The 20,586-nt window shown below is 41.0% G+C and overlaps 1 protein-coding gene across 3 annotated transcripts in view; it reads right to left on the bottom strand.

The window, feature by feature from the left end:
• LOC116331752 (protein Dok-7-like) overlaps positions 1-20,586 on the bottom strand; it is a 24,402-nt gene extending 3,816 nt beyond the window's left edge. Inside the window, exons 1-10 of one of the 3 annotated variants that reach the window (XM_039613559.1) lie at positions 20,358-20,586; positions 20,201-20,246; positions 19,315-19,403; positions 18,454-18,604; positions 16,575-16,775; positions 10,615-10,734; positions 7,874-7,984; positions 6,422-7,302; positions 3,563-3,634; positions 508-556 (exon numbers count right to left, since the gene is read on the bottom strand). In XM_039613559.1, coding sequence (XP_039469493.1) covers positions 508-556; positions 3,563-3,634; positions 6,422-7,302; positions 7,874-7,984; positions 10,615-10,734; positions 16,575-16,775; positions 18,454-18,604; positions 19,315-19,403; positions 20,201-20,246; positions 20,358-20,411 — 1,774 coding nt within the window. In that variant the 5' untranslated portion in view covers positions 20,412-20,586. The remainder of the gene's footprint in view (positions 1-507; positions 557-3,562; positions 3,635-6,421; positions 7,303-7,873; positions 7,985-10,614; positions 10,735-16,574; positions 16,776-18,453; positions 18,605-19,314; positions 19,404-20,200; positions 20,247-20,357) is intronic. The other 2 variants (XM_039613560.1, XM_039613562.1) reach the window with 2 other exon arrangements.

Below are 20,586 nucleotides of genomic sequence, written 5' to 3'. Positions count from 1 at the left end.
ACTGATTCATACACAGCATTTATTTATTTCACCATTTTAGGTGAAGGTCATTTTTAACAGCCTTTTCAGTTAGGTAGTTCAGTCTCAGGTGAATCATATTTGATAAACTCTCACTTTTTAAGTGAAAGTAACTGATAATTTTCCCTTTGAATAAATGTACTGAAACATAATTTCTCATTAAAATGACTGGAGTGGAAGCCAAAAAGTACTCGTCTAAAGTACATTAATAAAACTGTACATCAATGCAGTACTTGGGTTAATATAGTCAGGGGCTTCTTTCTGAAAATGAGCTGTGGGTGGTAACAATGCAAATAGGCACAACTGATCCACATATGGTTAAAGAAACAAATGTTACCTGTGTTTCCTTAACTGCATTTGCAAACATGCAAACTGCAAAAATATATTTACAATATAAATACATTTCTGGGGAAAGAACATTTTTGTATGGAGGAAGAATCTTGCAGTGCTTCTAATGAAATAAGGACACAGTTTCATTAACAAACACACCTTGTGAATCTGCAGAAGGTGTCAGGTGCATCAGTGGAGAGGTGTCAGTCTAAAACATACGGGACACAAACAATTATTTTAAAGATTTCCCTTAAAGCGCTTTTGAATTTTGTCAAAAACTCAAAACAAAAATTTACAGCTCAGTTTTAAAGACAAACATTCGAAGCTGGGTTTTGTAATTCCATTCAGAGTATTAAAGTTTCATGCAATTATGCTTATTAGTGGCCTTAAAGGGGCCTAGTATGCTCATAATCAGCTCCATACACTGATTCTTGGACTCTACAAGAGTAGCTTTGCATGGACCGCATGCACAACTCTTGAGTTACTCACATATTCCTTATTTATCTCCTACTGTCTTTTTATGCATCCTCTCAGTTCATTCACTCTGAAACGCGACGTTTCAGTGTTTAAGACCCTTTTAAGACCACTCTTTAAAGCCTGTCTTTAAGCTTGGCTGGCGCTTGCAAATAGAAGGTGTGAACAGCAGGTGGGGCTACTGTGCTCAAAGCCGCTGTTGTTCGTCTGAGACGTCAATATTAAAAGGCGTTCTATAGCCTCAGCGTAGACTAGAATCCGTTTGCCTGCCAACTTTTTGTGACCCCCACAGACTTATCTGCAGGGACACTACACTACAATCCACATACTATGCACACATCGTTTAGAGACCCTGCAAGCAGAATTCAGAACCTGCAGCTCTCTGAATCCCTGTCCATAACCTTGCCTAAGGGTATCTGCTTTGGTTCATAGGGATAAGTTGTACTGAATTCATTATTTGAAACTTTGGCCATATGCACCACTGTACAAATAAAGACTTTAAACTACAAAAAACATTAAAACTTCGCTTTGTTTCCTATGTGTGGGTGCAATCAGAAGCCAAAAATATGTATTCTGAATATTGATTAGTAAATAATGGAATTTGAAAAAAGGGGGTTTAAAGTGTAAACTTCATTCTTTCTTCATTTTTTGAGCATAAAACATAAAGTTTTCATTAATATCTCTATATATACACAATGTTTAAGTTTTTCTTTTCTCTTGTTATTTTAGTTATATTTACATGTTTGAAATAAATTATTGTATTGTTGCAAGTTAAAGTTTGCAAAATTACAGACAAAAGCAGTCTGACTAATAACCCACAGACAGTTGTATTTTTGTCTTCATTTCAGACAAGTAGTAATTATTTACAGCTCAGGCTGGAAGAAGTCAATTCTTAACTTGGTGACTTGTTAAGCCTGCTTTAGCTGCAGCAGCCTGTATCAGCCGTTTCCTGTATGATGATGAGCAGGTTAAACAGGACAAAGATTTCTGGAATGTCTTGATTTAAAAACACTCTTCGGGTCATGTCCGAACATCTCAGTAAAATGAAGGCCAGTACTCTGACTCGACCATTTGATAACAGTTCCTTCCTTCTGGTTTATTTCTTTGGTTTGGGTTGTTTTCTTGTTGATCACCTAAGCTGCCCCACACTTCAGGTCATAAACTATAGCTTTGACACCTTTCTGTTAAATTTCCTCCATAATCCCAGTGTGACCAGCCCCTGAGGTAGCAAAGCAGCCAAAGCCATGATGCCCCTGCCACCATGCTTTACAGTTAGGATTTTGGTGTGTTTTGTATTTCTCTTTCAAATTAAGTTATTTCAAAAGACATTCAGCAGTCAGTGTTTTGCAGTGTTGAATCAGACTGAAATGTTTATTTAGAGAGCAGTAATTTTGTTTGTAGTGACCTTCCTTTAACACTTTCCCTTTTTCTTATAGTGGACACATACACAGAGACTTTAACGTGAAGAGATTGCCGCGGGCGCTTTGAGCTTTTACCTTTGAGTTCTTTAGTACTGAGCATCGTGCTCTTTGTGCAATCGTGGACAGCCAATCCTATTAAGAGTAGAAACAGTACAAGCATCTAACAGCAGCCTCAAACTCGCAGAGGAGCTCAACACCTTCTTTGCTTGGTTTGAGACCACCCCTCCACGACTCCCCCTGCTCCCCACCTCCCCTTCACCCAGCACATCCCCCCTGTACCTTCAGGAACATGAGGTCAGGAGGAGACTGGGGTGAATCCCGGAAGACCTGATGGGATCCCAGGGGCTGTGGTTAAAGCCTGTGTGGACCAACTGGCAGGGATCCTCATCAGGCTATTCAAACTCTCCCTGACTCATGCCACTGTTCCCACCTGTCTGAAGGCCTCCACTATCATTCCTATCCCCAAAACGACTGATATAGACAGACTCATGGACTACAGACCCATAGCCCTCACATCTGTAGATTACAACGTATATATTGTTTGGGACTGCTTTGGTACCTCAGTCCAGTAATTCACATAACAATTAATCAAACCAATTACTGTAACTATCAAAGGTTGAAAAAGAAGAAAATTTATGTTTGTGAATCGCCAAGTGAAGGAATCGTGACCTTAACCCAATCGATGCTGTGGCATGACGTAGATAGAGCCGTTAGACATCCAAGAAATATTTATAAGACCAGATAAATGGTCCAAATACCCGTCTGATCACTGTGCAATTCTCTAAAGACCTTAAAATACAACTGTCTGAGTGTTATTAGTTTATTTGAATTTTAATGACCACTTTGCTTTTTGGAAAGGTCAAAACAGTCACTGCAGGATGCTTGTTTAAATACATGAACAGAAGACCGAATGTCTGCCATTTCCACTAACATTATTTTTTACTTACAGTGTTTGTTTCCGAGCAGAATTAGAATTTTCTATAGTAAATCTAATTCTGTAGCACAAAAACAAAACAAAAAAACAATACGCTTGTGTTGGCAGCAACATCTGTGTGAGGTGAACCCCTTTATTTTATCACAGCTGACTAAATGGCACTAGCTCTACTCCCCCTGGCTTTTATACATATTTGGGCTTTGTTTGATTGTTTTTTCTAACATTGTGACTGAAGATGCAATCATTAGAGATAATCAGTGCAGAAACCCTTCTAATTCCAAAGGGCAGAGTATTCTTCTTGCAGCTGAAGACCTGCTTTAATCTTACAAAAGTAATTTTATGGCTCCTGCCCTGCACAAGCCAAAATGGGCAGATGCAATCTTACCTGCGTGTGGCTTGTGTTCCTCACTGACCGCCACTGCTCTTGTGTAATGTAGTTGTCTAAACCATGACTGCACTGGGTGGGAGATAAGAGGACGTACTGTCAAGGCTCAGTTAATTGCTTTTACTGCCAAATTCAGGAAAAAGGCATGATTTTAAGGTACGGAGAAAGGGGATGCAGAGGAGGGAGTCAAAACAGCTATAGCCAAAGAGGCTTGAAAATAAACTGATTTGGAGAAAGACTTAGGAAAAGGGGGAGTGGAGAGCAAGAGGTGAAGAGGAAAAAAAGCTGCAGAGCTGAGAGGTTAGATCTGACATCTTTAGAGGCAGACTAAAGGATAGCTGGCTCAGAGATGAGAAAGCTCTGACAGCATGTCCCACTTTACCATTTACTCCTCTCCTCAGCAGCTAATAACACAGCAGGCTGGAGTTTCGCGGATATTATCCATCATACAGTCTGTCTCAACAGACATGATGGTACATGTGAATTCAGGTATTCTAACCATTACCAAACATGAAGGACGCAGAGTTTCTGCTACACTGAACCACCAACTGTTGAGGAATGAAAATAAGGAAAACTCATTTGTGTTTCACACAGTGGGATTCTCCTCTCTGAGGATTTCAGCCAGTTTCATCACTACTTATTAACTTTTTCAGTCCCCTTTGCTCCCTCTCACTCTCTGCAGCATGCACGCTGTATAATGAACACACACACACTCCTACACAACCTGTCAGAAATCACAAGACATGCTGTTTCCTCTCCTGTTCTGATGATAATTTGCCCGTTACAAGGGGGAAGCGCTTTTCACAACCCATCAAAAAATTAATTACACACAATGTGGGAAAGTCTCTTCTGAGAGCATTTGAGGTTTCAGACAAAAGTATGAAAATCAAAAACAACACCAGCTCGAGACAGGTGTGTGACAGACACCCACACCGATTTCTGTTTTTCTATATGGGCGATTCAGGGGCTCAGCGGGTGGGACTGTCACCTCACAGTGAGAAGAACCTGGCTTTGGTTCACACATACTTCTGCCCATGTCTAAGTCTTCCCACCATGGTTCCTCACCCTGTGGTTTTCAGACCGAAGGCATCTAAAATCATTTGGACCCTAAACTGTCCATATGGACGAGACACAGGAAGCATGCTGCGAGTGCAGAAAGGCACCGCACTGTAGAACAGAATGAAGTGAAAAAGAAATCACATTTTAAAACAAATGAAAGGAAAAAAGTTTTGTCCCTAAAGCCCTGTGATGCATCGATAAGGGTTTGCAATGCTAGTGCGCCTCAGCTTGAATCACAGAACAGAATATTTTATATAGAAATTCATTCTTCCTACTTTTCTGCTCCTCTGGCAGATTTTTTCTCCCCTCCACAGTTTTTTCAGCTTCCTAATGATCCTTTAAAGCATTGACTGTACTGTAAATCACAATTACAAAAGCAGCCACCCAAGTGAGTCATTAGTTCCAAAGTAAGTAGTGGTGTCTATGTGAAAAGGCCAGGTAATTGCTGCTTGAAGTGCTGCTGCATCAGTTGCAAACACTGCAGGATTATGTAATACTGTGAAGCAGAGGGCAAACAGAGGAAAAGTGCTTTAGGAAAATAGACCATGGACTTATTAAAACAGACGTAAGTTGAGATCTCTGGTGCTATTAATTAAAAAAACACAAAAATCTTCACCAAATTACTGTTTAAGGGCATATTTTGGCAGGTGTTGGTGTTCCACTTTCAACTAATTTCCACTGCAAGTTTCTGTTTTAACCCAAGTTCTTAAATATTTTTCCTCTTGATTTTACTAGCAACAGAATTTCTGACATTACAGAGAAAAAATACTAAATAGATAATTGGAGTATTCAGTCTACATAGAATTAATGATAGGTGGATGTAAATACAACAGTTTAACTTTTTTCTGCAGATGTTGCATATATATCACAGCATTAACAGCTGTGGTTTATTTTTATTTTAATCAAGAAACATAAAATAGAACATTATAGATTTTATTAATAAAACCAGTGTTTGTGAACCTTTGAGGGATGTGATTCGGGCTCATTCGCTCCACTAAGGTGGTTGATTTGTCTGTTTTTTAAGTTACAGACAGATTGGATTCACCTTTACTTGATGTGGATCCAGGAAATTTTTGGAGGATTCTTTTACCATTGAAAGATAAACAAAAATACAAATGAAGCTGACATTTTTTTTTTAAAAATGCAAATTTTAAACTACATGATGAAATTGTTTATATGTTTTCCAGACATGGTGACATTAAAATGTCTCTTTGAAAGCAGGAAGCAACCTGGTGAGTGATGTTTTGTGTTGTATTTAGTAACTCAGGGTCTTATTCTGCAAAATGATTGACTATACTTCTTTAAATGCAAATTTATGATAATGTTTCAGTACTTTCAAACAAATAAGGGTTTGAACACAGAAGGTTTTCTTTTAATCAGGTATTTTCACGTTATTAGACTGGGAATTATTTATTTTCCACTAATTTCACTGAGGTACCTCAACTCTAATAGAGCTAAATATTTTTGACAACAGGTCCCAGATTCTCAGGAATATCACTTGTACTCATCCTATTCCCATAACTTCCAAACCACAGCTCTACTCGGGAGCGCGTTCTTGCCTATTAACACAGGGGAGAGTTACATAAGATCTCTTTTAATAGCATAAGAATAAAAATACACCATCGTGAGTTTATTTAGTGCATTATGGAGATTTGCATTAGTGGGGGCAAAGTATAGCATGATTAGCAAGAGCGATTAACTTAATGATTAGTAATTATTAGTATTTCATTTGTTTTGTTTCTTTATGGAAACAGCAGAGAGAAGAGATGAGGGAGTGAAACACTGGGATCCTCCCTGTACCTGCTTTTCTGCATTAAACAAGCCTCCAGGGACCAACAAGGGTCTGGGTGTGGATCTCCCCTCACTGTCCACAGAGGGCGCCCTCTCGCTACCCCAGGAGTGTGAGCGCTGCATCATGGCCTGACGCTGAGCCATCACTCCTCCTTGTCCCTGACCATCACCTCCACCTCCACTGCTCTTATTGTCTTTGCTGAGCTCAGACTGGGCTCCGTGGGACGATGGCTTCTTCTGAGGTTGAGCTCGGAGTAGACTCCTGGGGGTATCATACCACAGTCTAAGCAGACTGGGAATCTGGTATTCTTCACTATGCCTTCGAGATGTACGAGATGCAGATCTGGAGGAGCAGGAGCAGGAACAGGAGGCGGTGTTGCCCTCTGGGATAAGCATGGGTTGAAAAGGAGAAGGAGGAGGAGTTGGGGGTGGTGCAGAAGGAGGTGAAGAAGGAAAAGAAGGAGCAGGAGGAAGGCTGGCCACAGAGCCAAATTCCTCCCCTACTCCCCCGCTGGCCATGTCCAGACTCCCCGTACATGAGGAATAGCTCCCTGAGTAAGAAGAGTGGCTGCCTGTCGCTATCCCAATCCCACTGTCTAATGAACTCTGCCGCCCACTGTCATGGAGACCGCGAGGATGGATGTGGGTGGAGGAGGGATGGCTCCTGGAGCCTCCCAAAACAGCAGAATAAAGCCGGTCATCTGAACTGGTCAGTGCTTTCAGCGTGGAAGAGCTTGAAGCTGTCTCACTGGAGAGGTGCAGTCTGCCTAATGGCTCCGCCCACACTGGAAGTCTGCTTCCATAGCTCGCATCTGATTGACTGGAGGAAGAGCTGGAAATACTGCTGTGGTCGTCTCCAGCGACAGATGTACTGCAGCTGTAAGAGGAGGCTGAAGATGGAGAGAAAGGTAATGGACTGTAATGAGTAATAAGCGAGACACACACTGAAATAAATCAGTCTGTAAGCACCAAACGCCAAGTTAAACTGCGGATAGTGATGTTTAATCAATAATATATAAATCACACCTTTAACTTGGTGCTGTGGGCAAATTATTACAACTCTGTGAAGTCAGTGTTCAATCATCTGCTCATTAATTACAGTACAGGTCATTAACAGGTGCTGCTAATCAGTGCGGGCAGGAAAACAAAATATTTATTCCACAAACTCTCAGCAAGAATGAATCCTCTGCTCTGACTATACTGACATTCACATGTGACTAATATACACACATTATTACGATGAAAATCCTGAAATAGCAGCATGAATATAGAGCAGTGATTAAACGACTGTGTGGTCAGGTCAGCGGTCCAAATATACACGGAGCAACGACGTGAAAGAGATTCATAATTCACAGAAACATCTGAAGGTCCCCAGACGATGCATTTTATCCTTATGAAACATTACGAAAAGAGTTATGTGTTGGTTGTGTAAGCTGAGGTGAACTTTACAAAATAATGTACCTGTGCTGCTTGCTAAGCTGCACTGAGACAGCATGCTCAGTCTTTTCTCCAGCACTGATGCCTCGAGGTTGATTCGTTCCTCTGCTGAAGCTGGATCGGCACTGGGATCTGCTATGTAAATAAATAATAGAATGAACAGTTATTTGCTAATCTCATTAAGCCATATTTTACAACACAGGAATCTGAGGCATTTTACTATTTAATGAAAAATATTAGCTCATTGTTTTTGTTTTTGCCTTTAATTTGATGACAGCAATGATGATGGGATGGGAGCAGAAACAGGGCAGAAAGGTAGGACACCGCTACAAACCTCAATGTACCGACACTGTAAAGAAGACATGGCCAAAATTCGTCCACAACAATGAGATGATTTAATAAGGTCATGAAAATTATACTTCAAGTTACTACTACGAAAGGTGGTTCTACTGATTGGTGGGGTGTGCTTTTAGTTTCACATGAAGTTACATTGCAGGATTAAACACCAGGTCATTGACAATTGACTCTTTTTAAGAACAATAATAAACTGTTTCATTGTGTTAGAGTATATTTCAGATGCTGCTGTGATCTTAATACAAAATGTATAAAATCAAAACTAAAGTTGTAAGACATCTGCTGCATTTATCAGACTGCTCTTTGAACTATGAGTGTGTGTGTGTGTGTGTCCATCTAATTCTTTCAACAGCTTGTAAATTTAACATCTCCCGAGGACGCTATAGGCGCCTCGACAATCTGTCAGAACACTAATTTTGTGTAAAACCTTGCTAATTACACTCCTAATTCCTCCTATATATACATACTGTAAAGGCGAGTGAGTGTTAGAGGGGCGGCATGGCTCCTGTTTGTGTGTGTGTTTGAGTGTGTGTGTGCGTGCCAGTGTCCGCACATTGCAGTGGGTCAGTGGGTGCTTGTATAGGTGTCAACAACCTAACACCTGGAACTCTGCTCCCTGGACTCCAGCAGCTAATGCTAATCTGTAGATGCCAAGTTTCTTCACTACACTATGTGAGGTGTCAGCTAACATTTGCTAACGTAGCTACTTGACTACTTGCCAGTTCTCAGCACTGAATGTCACAGTGGGGTTACAGTGGGCCTCATAGCTGATGACGCAGGCTGGTTAATGCTAGAATAAAAGTTACAGGGAACTTTGGTTTATTTTCAACCTGGAATTCATTTTTCCCCCATTTTTGTCAAACTGGTTGACCCAGATATTCAACACACAAACATTCACACAGCTATTTGCCCTGATTTTGTTTGATCTAGTCCTAGTTTGTCTGTACACGTTTTACTCCAATACCAGTATTTGCACTTGCAATGTTTATCTTTAAATATAGATTTATTGTAAGCTAAAAATAAAATATGTAGCGCATAAAGTTATATAATGAATGTGGGCTTAAAGTGCAGAATTTGCAGCTTTAGCTGAAAAGTACTGCATTTATCATTTTCTTGAGTCTAAGGAGCTTGGAAAGGAAAAAGAAACTTAGAGAAGTCCAGTCTCTTTCTTTCCAAGCTCTTTGTACTGCCGTGACCTTGATGACCGAGAACCTACACGAACATTTTCATGAGTCATTCTTATACATAGTTTCCAACTTTTGTCACTGTTCAGAAATGTATAGACCTACCTAAACACTATATTTAAAGGTGTCCTCTGGAGCTACTGAACACTACTGGGGCTATGGGGCAATGCTTTTATCACTGGCTCCTCTGTTTTGTTTGTTTGTCTTATGCATGTGTTCAAGAATATTTATTATTCCTGGCTACGATTTCACATCATTCAGCTAATCTAAAGAGGGAATACACGAAGAAATGAAACAACAACAGGCAGAGAATATGAGGAAAAGCATAGATTCAGTATGCAAATGTTAATGCAGATAAAAACCTTTCCTAGTAAGATGGCAAAGCCCTTGCTGTTAAAGAAGACCAAGTCTTAGGACTGATATTTGTCCTCAGTGGTATAAAACTTCAGTACAGCGCTGTGCTTACTGACATGTGAGATATAAATAATTCTTCAGAGACTTCCAGTATGATGGATGACTGGGGGAAAAATGGGTCCGGGTGAAAAAAGACAGATGCTATTTTAAGTTTGAATGCAGAAAAAGTGTAGTAAGACACTGATGGTAGCTAATGTGCAATGCTGTGTCAATGTTCATTTCACTACAAACTCTAAAACTTACACCTTGATGCTCGGGCAATGTTTATTCAAACTCCCTATTCAGTTCCTGAAGCAAAAATTACTGTGGAATTAGAAATATATTACAATAAAGCACAAGTCACACACAAAGGAATGACACCCTTAATCTACAGCATGACTCTTGGGGGCATAAAGCATGTGGTGTTTCCGTTAGTGCGGCGCCGGACACAAATGTTAAACATGTGCAGGAAACAGGCGCTAAATCTTTTCATGGAAGTCACAAACCAAGTCAAGTGTCCTTGAATTGTTTGGAAGTTGTGAAGTTGTTCTTCTAAACATGGAAATAATAGCTTCCTAGCTATCCCAGCTTATACTGGCATCGCTTTCGGGCTCATATATAAAATTACACAAACAGACTGATTATTTTTGATCCTCTAAAAATGTGGGACTATTAAGGACTAAAGTAAAACTCACCACCACCACAACAGGTGTCCACAGTCTTATCACCACGGCCTGTCCATCTTTTACCTACATTTTTTGCTTGCACACTTATGTAAACATATTTCTGACAAATTTCAGTGGTGTTCTGTTTGCAGTTTCTAAGTGTTTTTACCTGGCAGGTCAGGCTGCAGGCCATGTGGTGCCCTGCTGGGGTTGATGCCCCTGACGATGCAGTCGAATAGGAAACTGATCTGCTCTCCTTCGGAACAGGACAAGAAGAAAACACCAGCCCCTGGACAAGGGAAGAGGAGACAATGTGTATACCATAAAAAGCAGTTTAATAAATAATATAACAGACAGCAGGAGTGAGAAGACTGCTGTAGTAAATTGCTGAAATATTGAGTGAAACATTTTTAAACAAGGCCAAATAATATTCACTGTGGTTCAGAAGCCTGCTGTGAAGGCAAAGCTGCTCTTTGAGCAAACTCTATTTTTTAAAGGTTACATAGAATGTCTATCAATTCAAGCTCCCACTCTCCTATAAAACCCACACAGAGGTGGAAGTCAGTGAAAACAAAAGGAAGGGAAAAAAATAAGTAAAAAAAAATAATAATGAAACATCAAAACCTCACGCTACAAACATTTAAGGGGGAAAGAAAAGCCATAAATCAAGGCATTACTCAGGGTTTTGGCTAAGAAAGAAAACAAACGTATGAAGCTGAGTTTGCTGTTAATATAAAAGCAGCTCAGAATCACAAACAGAAAATTGTTCACAAAATCTATTGGCATGATAACATCATTTGGTCCTAAATAATGCCACTCAGTCTGTTAAATGTATTTTCAATAGTAGTAATTTTCTTAAAAGAAAAACCGAAATGTCACAAAGAAATTCTGCCCATGAAACCCTCCTTTAAATAAGCAAGGGAGCGCAGTACAATATGCTTTCAGATGACCGTGTGGCTCCTCAGAGGCTCCTCAGACTGAATAATTGAAAAGAGTTTCTCATTTATATCACCACTGAACATTAAATGTAATGGAAATACATTAGCTGAATTATGTGTTGCATTTTCCCTGAGTCAGTGGAACAGTGTGATAGCGACACACTGCTTCAGTCAGTTTTCCACCACAAGAACTATGAAAGCAAGCACTTTGCTAAAAAGTGTGTGTGTGAGAGAGAGAGAGAGAGAGAGACAGCGAGAGCTATTAGACCTATGAATCGTACAAAAAAAAATACGGAGGTGGAAATTAGCATAATATTAGCCCCACTTTAAACAAAGAAGACACATCCTAGCAGTAAGAGTAACTGGTATATGTTAGGTTGAAATAAATTCTTTTTTTCTGCAATTATCTCTGGGGCTATTGTAGCAATGAGACCTTTTTGTGCCCGCTTCTCATTTATTTCTCACAAATTTACAAAACTCTGCTGTATGAGAATTCATCTTCAAAGAAACAGGTTTTTCTTTGCTTATTGCGGCGGCGTTTTCCACTGAAAACAAACAAAACCATTCCTGTGTGCAGGGGATTTATGTTCATCTAAACTAACTAAAAACAATTTTAAAAAGACTTGTCCAGTCAGTCAGTCTGTTTTTAATATCTGCTAGATTTTTATTGTTTGGTTTTGATCCAACACCCATTCTACTGAAGGATGCCGATGGCTTTGACTGTTTCACTTCAAGAGAATTAATAATTTCTAATGACAGGTGGAGACAGCAAGAGACATTTTAACCTCTGTGGATCACTTGACACTTTATCAACAGACAAGAGAGTTGCTAAAGTTAGATTTAAAATGCCCTTTGATCAATTGAATAGGGAATAAACTAAAGGATGATACTGTGGAAAAAAGTGTGCAATGTACGACACTAAAGGAAAATGCTGTAACACGTGCGTTAACATACTACAAGATGGGGGTGGGTGTGTTATTACCCACTGAGAGGCACTGAAAGATTGCTGACATAGCATGTGAGCTTAAAATTGCTTTTATCTGGATCACAGGACTTGACGGCGATCCAAACTCTGCGGAGCGTCATTTACGTCGCTGCATGTGTGCCCTAAAGACGCGTGTGTGGATGTGTGTGAGTTTCTGTGTAACCAGGTCGCCGTGAACACGTGCGGCCCTGATAAGCCAGGAAATATCCATCCAGCTAAGACGCGGGCTCTCTTCCAAACATCATCGGTTATAGAACACAGTGGCCTCATTATCACATCTAATAGAAGGGGCTCTGATATCACTTTACACTGCTACAAAGTGCATGCATGTGACTCCACAACCCAAGGCACACACCCAACAGGCAACCGTGGAGACCTGATTACTGATTACTTTGCTGCTATCCCAAAGGACCGCCTGGTCTGTTGGCTATCGGGGGAGTGTGCATGATTAGTGCCCATGACACTAAAAAGGCTTGTCATCATTACTACAGTGCATGACTTTAATTCTGAAGCCCACTTTGGAAATGCAGATGCAGCAGAAAGTACTCCAGGACTTGACGAGAGCAAGACCAGTTCTACCAGCTTTCTGTAGCAAAAAAGGGCCACAGAACTTTTAGTCTCATTTAGCATAATTATTCCAATGCATTTGCACATCTTTACACTGATGATGTTATAATAATCTTCTGGGAACTTTTGAAATTTACAAAGAGGACCACACAAAATTGGTGGTCTGTGAAAGAGCGCTGTGATTTCTCCAATGATGAATAGAGATCATAAGATTGTCCATGATTAAAAGCGGAGTGATAAACAGTATAATTTCCTCTGCTTACTGAGCAGATTTAATAAGACTGATAACTCGAGCAGAGCTAAATACGCTCATATTTTATTACCAAGTATCCCCAAGCAGAGAGTGGTAAAAGAATCACATAATATTTGCAGCAGAAAACACACAACTTGAGCAAAATTCAGGGAACAGTTTGAAAACACTTTAGATCTCAACTGGGAAAAAAATCATGCTGGATATTTATACTGATATGGACTGGGTAATGTGTTAGGAACGAAAGAATGCCACGTCGTTTGATAGATATTAAATTTGTCGGCCTGCAGAGTACTGAATTCAAAATGAAAAAAGATTCAGCAGGCTAGTCCATTTTGCCTAGTTTGTATGTCCCCCACATGCTTGTATGCATGCTTGGCAACAATGAAAACATAATGTCCCAGAGGTGTTCAAATGGATTTAGTTCAGGCAGGTGTGGTCCAGGGACTAATGGTATTCATTTCTTCAACATCCAGGAAAAGTTGCACTCTTGACACAAGAGGCGGGACACTGTTGTGGACTAGGAGGAACTCTGTCAGTAAGTCCAAGGACCTCATCCTGATACCTGGCAGTCAGTGTGCCATTCTCTAGCCTGTAGAGGTCTGTGACCAACAAACCTGTCATGCAGAAAATGTTATAAGCAGCATAACATTCTCCATGGCTTCTCCAGACCTTTTCAGGCCTGTCACGTGTTCACAGGGAGAACCAACTCTAACATGTGAAAAGCACAGGGTCCCAGTGGTAGACCTGCCAGTTCCAGTGGTGCTAGCCAGTAGGTGCAGGGTCCATAGAGGATGTCGGGCCCTCAGGCGACCCGGATGAGGTCTGGTCCTGGTTGGTTTTGTCAGAGACATTCACACCAGAATGTCTGGAGGTCATTTTGTAGTATTCTGACAGATCTCCAGCCTCTCTCCTGAAATCTCCTCCATGCTTTTGAGACTGTGTTGGGAGACAAACCTTCTGGCAGTAGCACATATTGATGTGCCATCCTGGAGGAGCTGGACTGCCTGTGCAACATCTGTAGGTATTGCCTCCTGCTACTGGCAGCGACACTGACACTAGCCAAAAATGTCAGTGGCCTTCACCTGTAAATCCATTCCTGTTTCAGGGGTTGTTGCCCCTCTAGTCCCCTTGCTGTTAATTTCATTAAAACCACAGCACCTGAAACTTATTAAAACTCCTCCTGTTACTAAACCTAACCAGACTGATAGCCCAGAAGTTTAATTGAATTGATGCTATAGTGTGATTAAAAAGCTTTTTCTATGGGAGTAAGCTAGAGTACCCAGAGAGAACCCACATAGACACGGGGAGAACATGAGAACCCAGCTGGATTCTGGATTCAGACCCACGACCTTCGTGGTATGAAATGAGAGTGCTAACCACTGTACCACTCTTCCACGGCTGATGTTAAAGTGTGGCTCTTCCGGCTTATTTAGAAAGCATTGCTCCCTGTTTCATGAGAGCATTTACAAGAGGATCTACAGAGAACAAAGCATGGCCCAAAAATATGATGTTCATTCTGCCAAAAAATGTCAGTTTTCATTATAGCGCATATAGATTAGCTCTGGTATGGTGTTTGGTAGAGTTAGATGTGAAATGTTGAAAGCCTGCCCTCCACAAAACTACTGCTCGGTGTGGACGTGTCACATGTACTCACCAACTACAAATAAACATGTGAAAATGTAAACTAACACTCCGCTTTACCTTGCACTCATGCAAGGAATGTCAGTTGCCTACTCGACTCTCACATCTTTCTGCTTCTTTCGTGCTATGCCAAGAGAGTCTCTTCCTACTGCCCCTGTGACTGCTGGGTAATATGCAGATCAGATGAAGGGGAAGACTATGATTGGACAAGCAGCCACCAGGGAATTTGTGACTGGCTGAGTGTCCACTACAGGGGAGTGACTGGTATTTATAGATGTTGCTCATCAGAACACTGAAACCAGACCTCGTGGTTATTCTTGTACACACACACTCAAAAAAACAGACAATCGCAAAGCGGCATACAAGGACAAAGAGTTCTAACTAAATGAAAAATAAAATCTTGTATTTCCAGATACCTGGGTGACAGCAACTCCTTTCCCTACAGGGAAAACTTCAAACAGGTTCCATTATCACCTTTGTCCATGTATCTGCCCCCCTCCCTCTCTAATTCACACACACACACATCCCACCTAAAAACATAAAGCTGCCAGTCATTCTTTACATTCATGCCCACATGAGCTGGACATTCAGAGGATATCTAAACCCTGGCAACAACACAAACACACACATACATGCCATTATTTGGTGGGCAGGTGGGCAGTGTGGAGGGTTCATACATAGAAACTGGATACAGTTACGTTATAAACGCTTATAATAAATCACGTTTTTGCAAAGGTGTGTTAGTGTTAGTGTGACAGCTCTATTAACCCGTGAGCACTGAAGCAAACTTTAGAGGAGGTTATATTAACCTAAGTAAAGACCTTTTTAAAAGTGGAACTGCTGCTGTGATTGTGTACTCTATTAACTGTTTCTGGACCAAAGAATTAACTAAAGAACGGTTGGTTAGATTTTAAAGTTGAGCTTCAAGTATTGTTAAGACGAACATCTGTCTTTGGTGGCTGAATGCATTCACGCAGGCGGTGACTTTTTTCTGTTGTGTCCTTCAACGTGCAATTTCCACTTGAGTAAGTGAGACCTTGAATTTCCGTGAATATACTCGGATTGTCTCTAGAGGACGAGCACAATCTGTGATTAACCAGGCACAGTTTTCTCTGTGGTCATTCAACCTCACAACTTGCATGACTTTAAATTAAAAAAAATTTAAAAACTTATTAAATGGACTGTCAGTTCATTTAGTAGCTCTTTTGGAGCTTTAAATTAATGTAATATAATATGATTGAAAGCAACGAGTGCAACAGCAACTGAACGAACAGTGAAACTGTTTTCTCAACTACAGTTTCCAAAATGAACTTTTCAGCTTAAGCTAATACGTCAAGAATGGAGAAAAAGAAGAAAAACATCTATAATTTCATGACAAAAGGGGAAGTTTCATCTGCTGAGGAAGGTCATGTAACAAGATCAAAAGCTCCAGAACACTTTATAAATGTGGGCCTGTTTTGTCAACTTACAAGCCCTTTCATGTCTTGGTGTCGACAATGTCAGATTTCTTCCTGACTGAACATATAAAGGTCTTTGATTCTGAGGGACTGACATCGCATTGAAGTTTTGCAATCTCTGATCTGACATCATCCACTAAAACATAACAAATAATAACATCAAAGGACGTGATGTAGTAGGGCACTGCGAGTGATGATTTTTCACTTGGTAATGTCAGAGAGTTTCATTTCTGGGTGCAGCCTGTAGGGCTAAATACATTAAAGCTTCTCAGTCCACCAGATACTTACAGTATCCACACCGAGTCCCTCCCTCGAACACGAAGCCATTTGGCACAGCACCGTAGCGACGTAACGCTGACAACTTCCAGTGGCCAACGACGGCGGGAGGGAGGCCCCTGGTGAGGACCAGCAAGTTGTTGCACAGGTGGAGTGATGCAGGACCGCTTTCCAGTTTGGTACCTGGTTCAACGTTGACGTTAAACCTGTGGACTGGCAGGGAGAAGAAAGACAGACATTTGAAAAGAGCGTTTCATGGCCATGCAATCATAATGGCTTCGAAATCACTTAGGCTGCAGACAACTAAAGTGCCATTGATCGTACAGCACATTCATCACGTAACAAATGAGGTGGAGCATAAAAACACACACGTGCATAAACACATATGCGCCACGTAACTGATGACTGTGGCAATAATGATTGAGCAGTTTTTTAAGCCTGGCAGGCTGCAATTTGTCATTGCCCAGTTTGTGCAGATGGCCCCAGTGCGGTGCCAAGGACTGTCTCTCCCTCTCAAAGCCATGTACTGCACAGTGCCACATACAGAGTACAAGCATGGGAGTGAAAGAGCCAAGTAAATGATAGGAATTATCCTTCACAGTGTAGGTGACTAAGCACGAAATAAATCATCTAAAAATCTATAAAAACACTTTTAAAGAAACATTATGTAAAGACGTGATAGATCAAGCTCACTTTGTCGCCCTGAGTGAAGGGCTACAGCAACAAGCAGGCTTTGAGGCTTTGAGTGGAGCTAAATACTCCAATGATGAAATGATGTGAAACAGAAGGGAGCTTTACAGGTAAAAGCGAAATAATAAAGATAATAATTTTTAAAAAACTGTCGGCTTTAACAGCAGTGTAAATTGAGGTGAGATAGTTTCCAGAAAACAAAAGTGCTCAGTTTTATTGAGTGATTTTAACCAAAAATATTTCTAATATTTAATTTTAATACTTAGATTGTCAAAAAAAAAATGCTCTGTGACATTACGACCCAAAAGGCACATCAAGAACTCAGCCATTTGTGGATTTCAAAGGTAGATAACAGTGACTTCTACGTAGTGGTGGAGGATCAGAACGCGTGTGGATAATAACATTAAGGAACAAGATGGACATTTATAAATATCCTGAAGGCGATATTTTAGGAGGAGGACGACGAACTGCGCGTTCAGAGAAATGTTTAGAAATATAAGCAGTGACAGGACCAGCTGGTGCTGCTCAAAAGAAATATCAGTTCATCTCACAGCATGGCTGTTCAAAATTAGACCCGAGCTATTTCAATAAGTTATTAATATTGATGATAGTGAGAAAATGTTTTAATAAGAGTGGTTAAAGATAAAAATTGGACAGGAGCAGAGTGTTTCTTCTGAAAGTTCTCAGCGGGACGATTTAGGCCAACTACTAAGATATAGCTGAGAGTTTTAAATAATAGATTAAATACTCGTATTCATGGCTGTTTGAAATGTTCGGCTGGAATAGTTTTTGTTTTCCTTTTAAACTGTACCTGTGATATATTTCTATCACTGCTTTACTTTTCAATATCCCTTATAACAAGGAAATTAGGATGTATTTACACAAGTTTACACACAGACGACCACTTTCAAGGTTTACTGTTTGCAGTGTGAGAAATTCAGTAGATAAATAAGAATACAATGCTCTAAATTTTACAAAGGAGTATTTGAACAGTGAACAATGACAATGGGCTAATTAAGTCTGTAGAATCTGCTGAAATTTCTGCCTCTCCACACATTTTTTATCAAAAGTAAGCTCCTGGTCAGATCAACAGAGAGCAAGGAAAATACTCTTACAAGCAGTCATGAGACAATAACTACAACTACTAAAGCTACTATTCTACTTAGAGAATGCTACACCCACACAAGGCCAAACCACTGACCTTCTCCCAAGCTGTAGCGGATGCGGGCATCCCAGGCCAGCAGGGTGTCCCGGTTGTTGAACCCAAGGACCAGCATGTGTGCCAAGCAAAGGATGGAGAGGGTGTAGGACACGCCATCATATCCGAGCCCTGGCTCCACGCCACAGATCCCCTGAAGAAGCAGAGTAAACCAAAGGTAGAGTTTGCATTTTACTATTGATATGCTCCTTGGAAATAGAATGAAGACGGAACAGATCTGGTCTGGAGTAACTCAGGTCAGATAGATGAAATTCTGACATCAGGTGTAATACCTTTCTGGCTTTTTGGTGACATGACACCAAAGCTCAAAAAGATCTGCAATATCAAAGAGTGAGATCTCTATTCAGAGAAAGCAGAGCTTGTTTATTTTACAAGAGCGTGTGTAAACCTCCGGTTCATTTGGTGTCAGTTTACTGATGAGATCACATTGTTTCTACAAATGAGTTCATTCAGATTCTGATGATGTGCACTTTGAAGTCATATATATATCTATATGTGGAGAGAGAGAGAGAGAGAGAGCGAGAGAGAGAGAGAGAGAGAGAGAGAGAGGATTAGAGGATAAATAAGTATGAGTCATCCCTATTGGGTATTTTCAGAAAGTGCCCCTATTCATCTTTAGTTCCCTTTTGACTATTTGAGCAGCTTACGCCAAAACCCACTTTACCCTTATCTATCCATGTGGCATTTACATTATAGTACATAGAAGAGACAGCAGTCTCCTAAAAGCTGTAGCTTAGAAAGGCTTATTTATGTGAAGGAGAACTACTAAAGAGCTGTTGCCAGTACAGAGCACCTGCACTTGAGATCAGAGACAGCCAGGCTTTGTTCTGCTGCTTAACTTACCTCCAGTGTTACATTCAGCCTCTCCTTGTGGCCGCTGCCCTTCTCCTTCCCTTTCTTCTTCTCCTTATACACCAGCAAGGACAGGCAGTCTGACGCACGTGCGGAGAAAAACATTACAGACCGACAGAGTCAAAAGTACATTTCGTGTTTAATAACAGAATAATACAAGTGTCACTTATTGTAATCCCTGCTGCATGCCTGCTGTCTACTATGGCACAGCTGTCATAACAAACCCTAAAACAATCAATTGATCCAGCTTATAATAAAAGCGAGCCACAAGCTCACACAGGCTTTGACACACACAAGCACAGTCACAGGGTACAGAGCAGAGTTGCCCATTATTCCCACCACTCTTGCCATTTTTTTTCTTCCAAGGACAGAGCAGCAGCGCACTGGGCCATATGTTTTTGTATGCTCAGAGGCTCTATGTCTGTCTCCACAGCATCTCAAATGAATCTCTGTTTAGATTTCAAGACATGCGCCCCCCGTCTTGGCAAGCTACAGAGAAGACAAGGCAGTGTGACAGTTTATGATTTTGACTGGGAGGTTTTCAAATTATTAACCCTAATTCGAACTGGCACCAAAAGCCCCCTCCAGGATTTAATATCCAGACTTTTTCTGATCAATTAAAGAAAATAACTTCACTTGATCGATTGACCTGATGCATTGCACAATATCCGCACGTGTTTACGCGGATATGTTGCGTTACGCGCTCAGTGGCGCACAGCCAAGAGACCAACTGACAAGTTGGTATCAGTTTAAGTGGAGGAAAATCAAAGAGATTAGTGCATCGTTACACGAATCAATAAACAGATCGTAGTGTCACCGTGAAAATGTGGAAATCTGGGTGGGAATAATAAAAAGTGAAGCCAAAAAAGACACGAACCTGCGACCGGAGAGGGCTTCCGAAGAACGACCCACCGAGTCTTCCACTGTGAAGAAGTTTGTAAAGAAATTAATCACAAAGGAGATTCCTGTAGTTGGCCTAGAGGCGTGGGAGCACATTTAAAGTGAAAAATGAGAAGCAAACATGGGGAATTAACCTTTTTTCCATCTCTAAACTTGACTTGTCCCTCCGCGACAACTGTGTCCGTCATCTTCTGTCATGGTTTCGAGCAGCTGCGTGTGCGTGTGTGTGTGCGTGCGTACAGGGGCTCACTTTTCAAAATAGCCTTTGGAGTCCGGGCCCCCGCCGGCAGGCTGCACCCTGCCTCCTGCGCCATCAGACCACCGAGGCGGTGAGAGACACGGCCTCCTCCGTCGTCGCCCTCT

Source organism: Oreochromis aureus, linkage group 6 (genome assembly GCF_013358895.1).
Source record: "Oreochromis aureus strain Israel breed Guangdong linkage group 6, ZZ_aureus, whole genome shotgun sequence".
In the NCBI taxonomy this organism is placed as follows: Eukaryota; Metazoa; Chordata; class Actinopteri; order Cichliformes; family Cichlidae; genus Oreochromis; species Oreochromis aureus.
The sequence above is the reverse complement of the archived record's forward strand: the minus strand, read 5'-3'. Positions and strand labels throughout refer to the sequence as shown.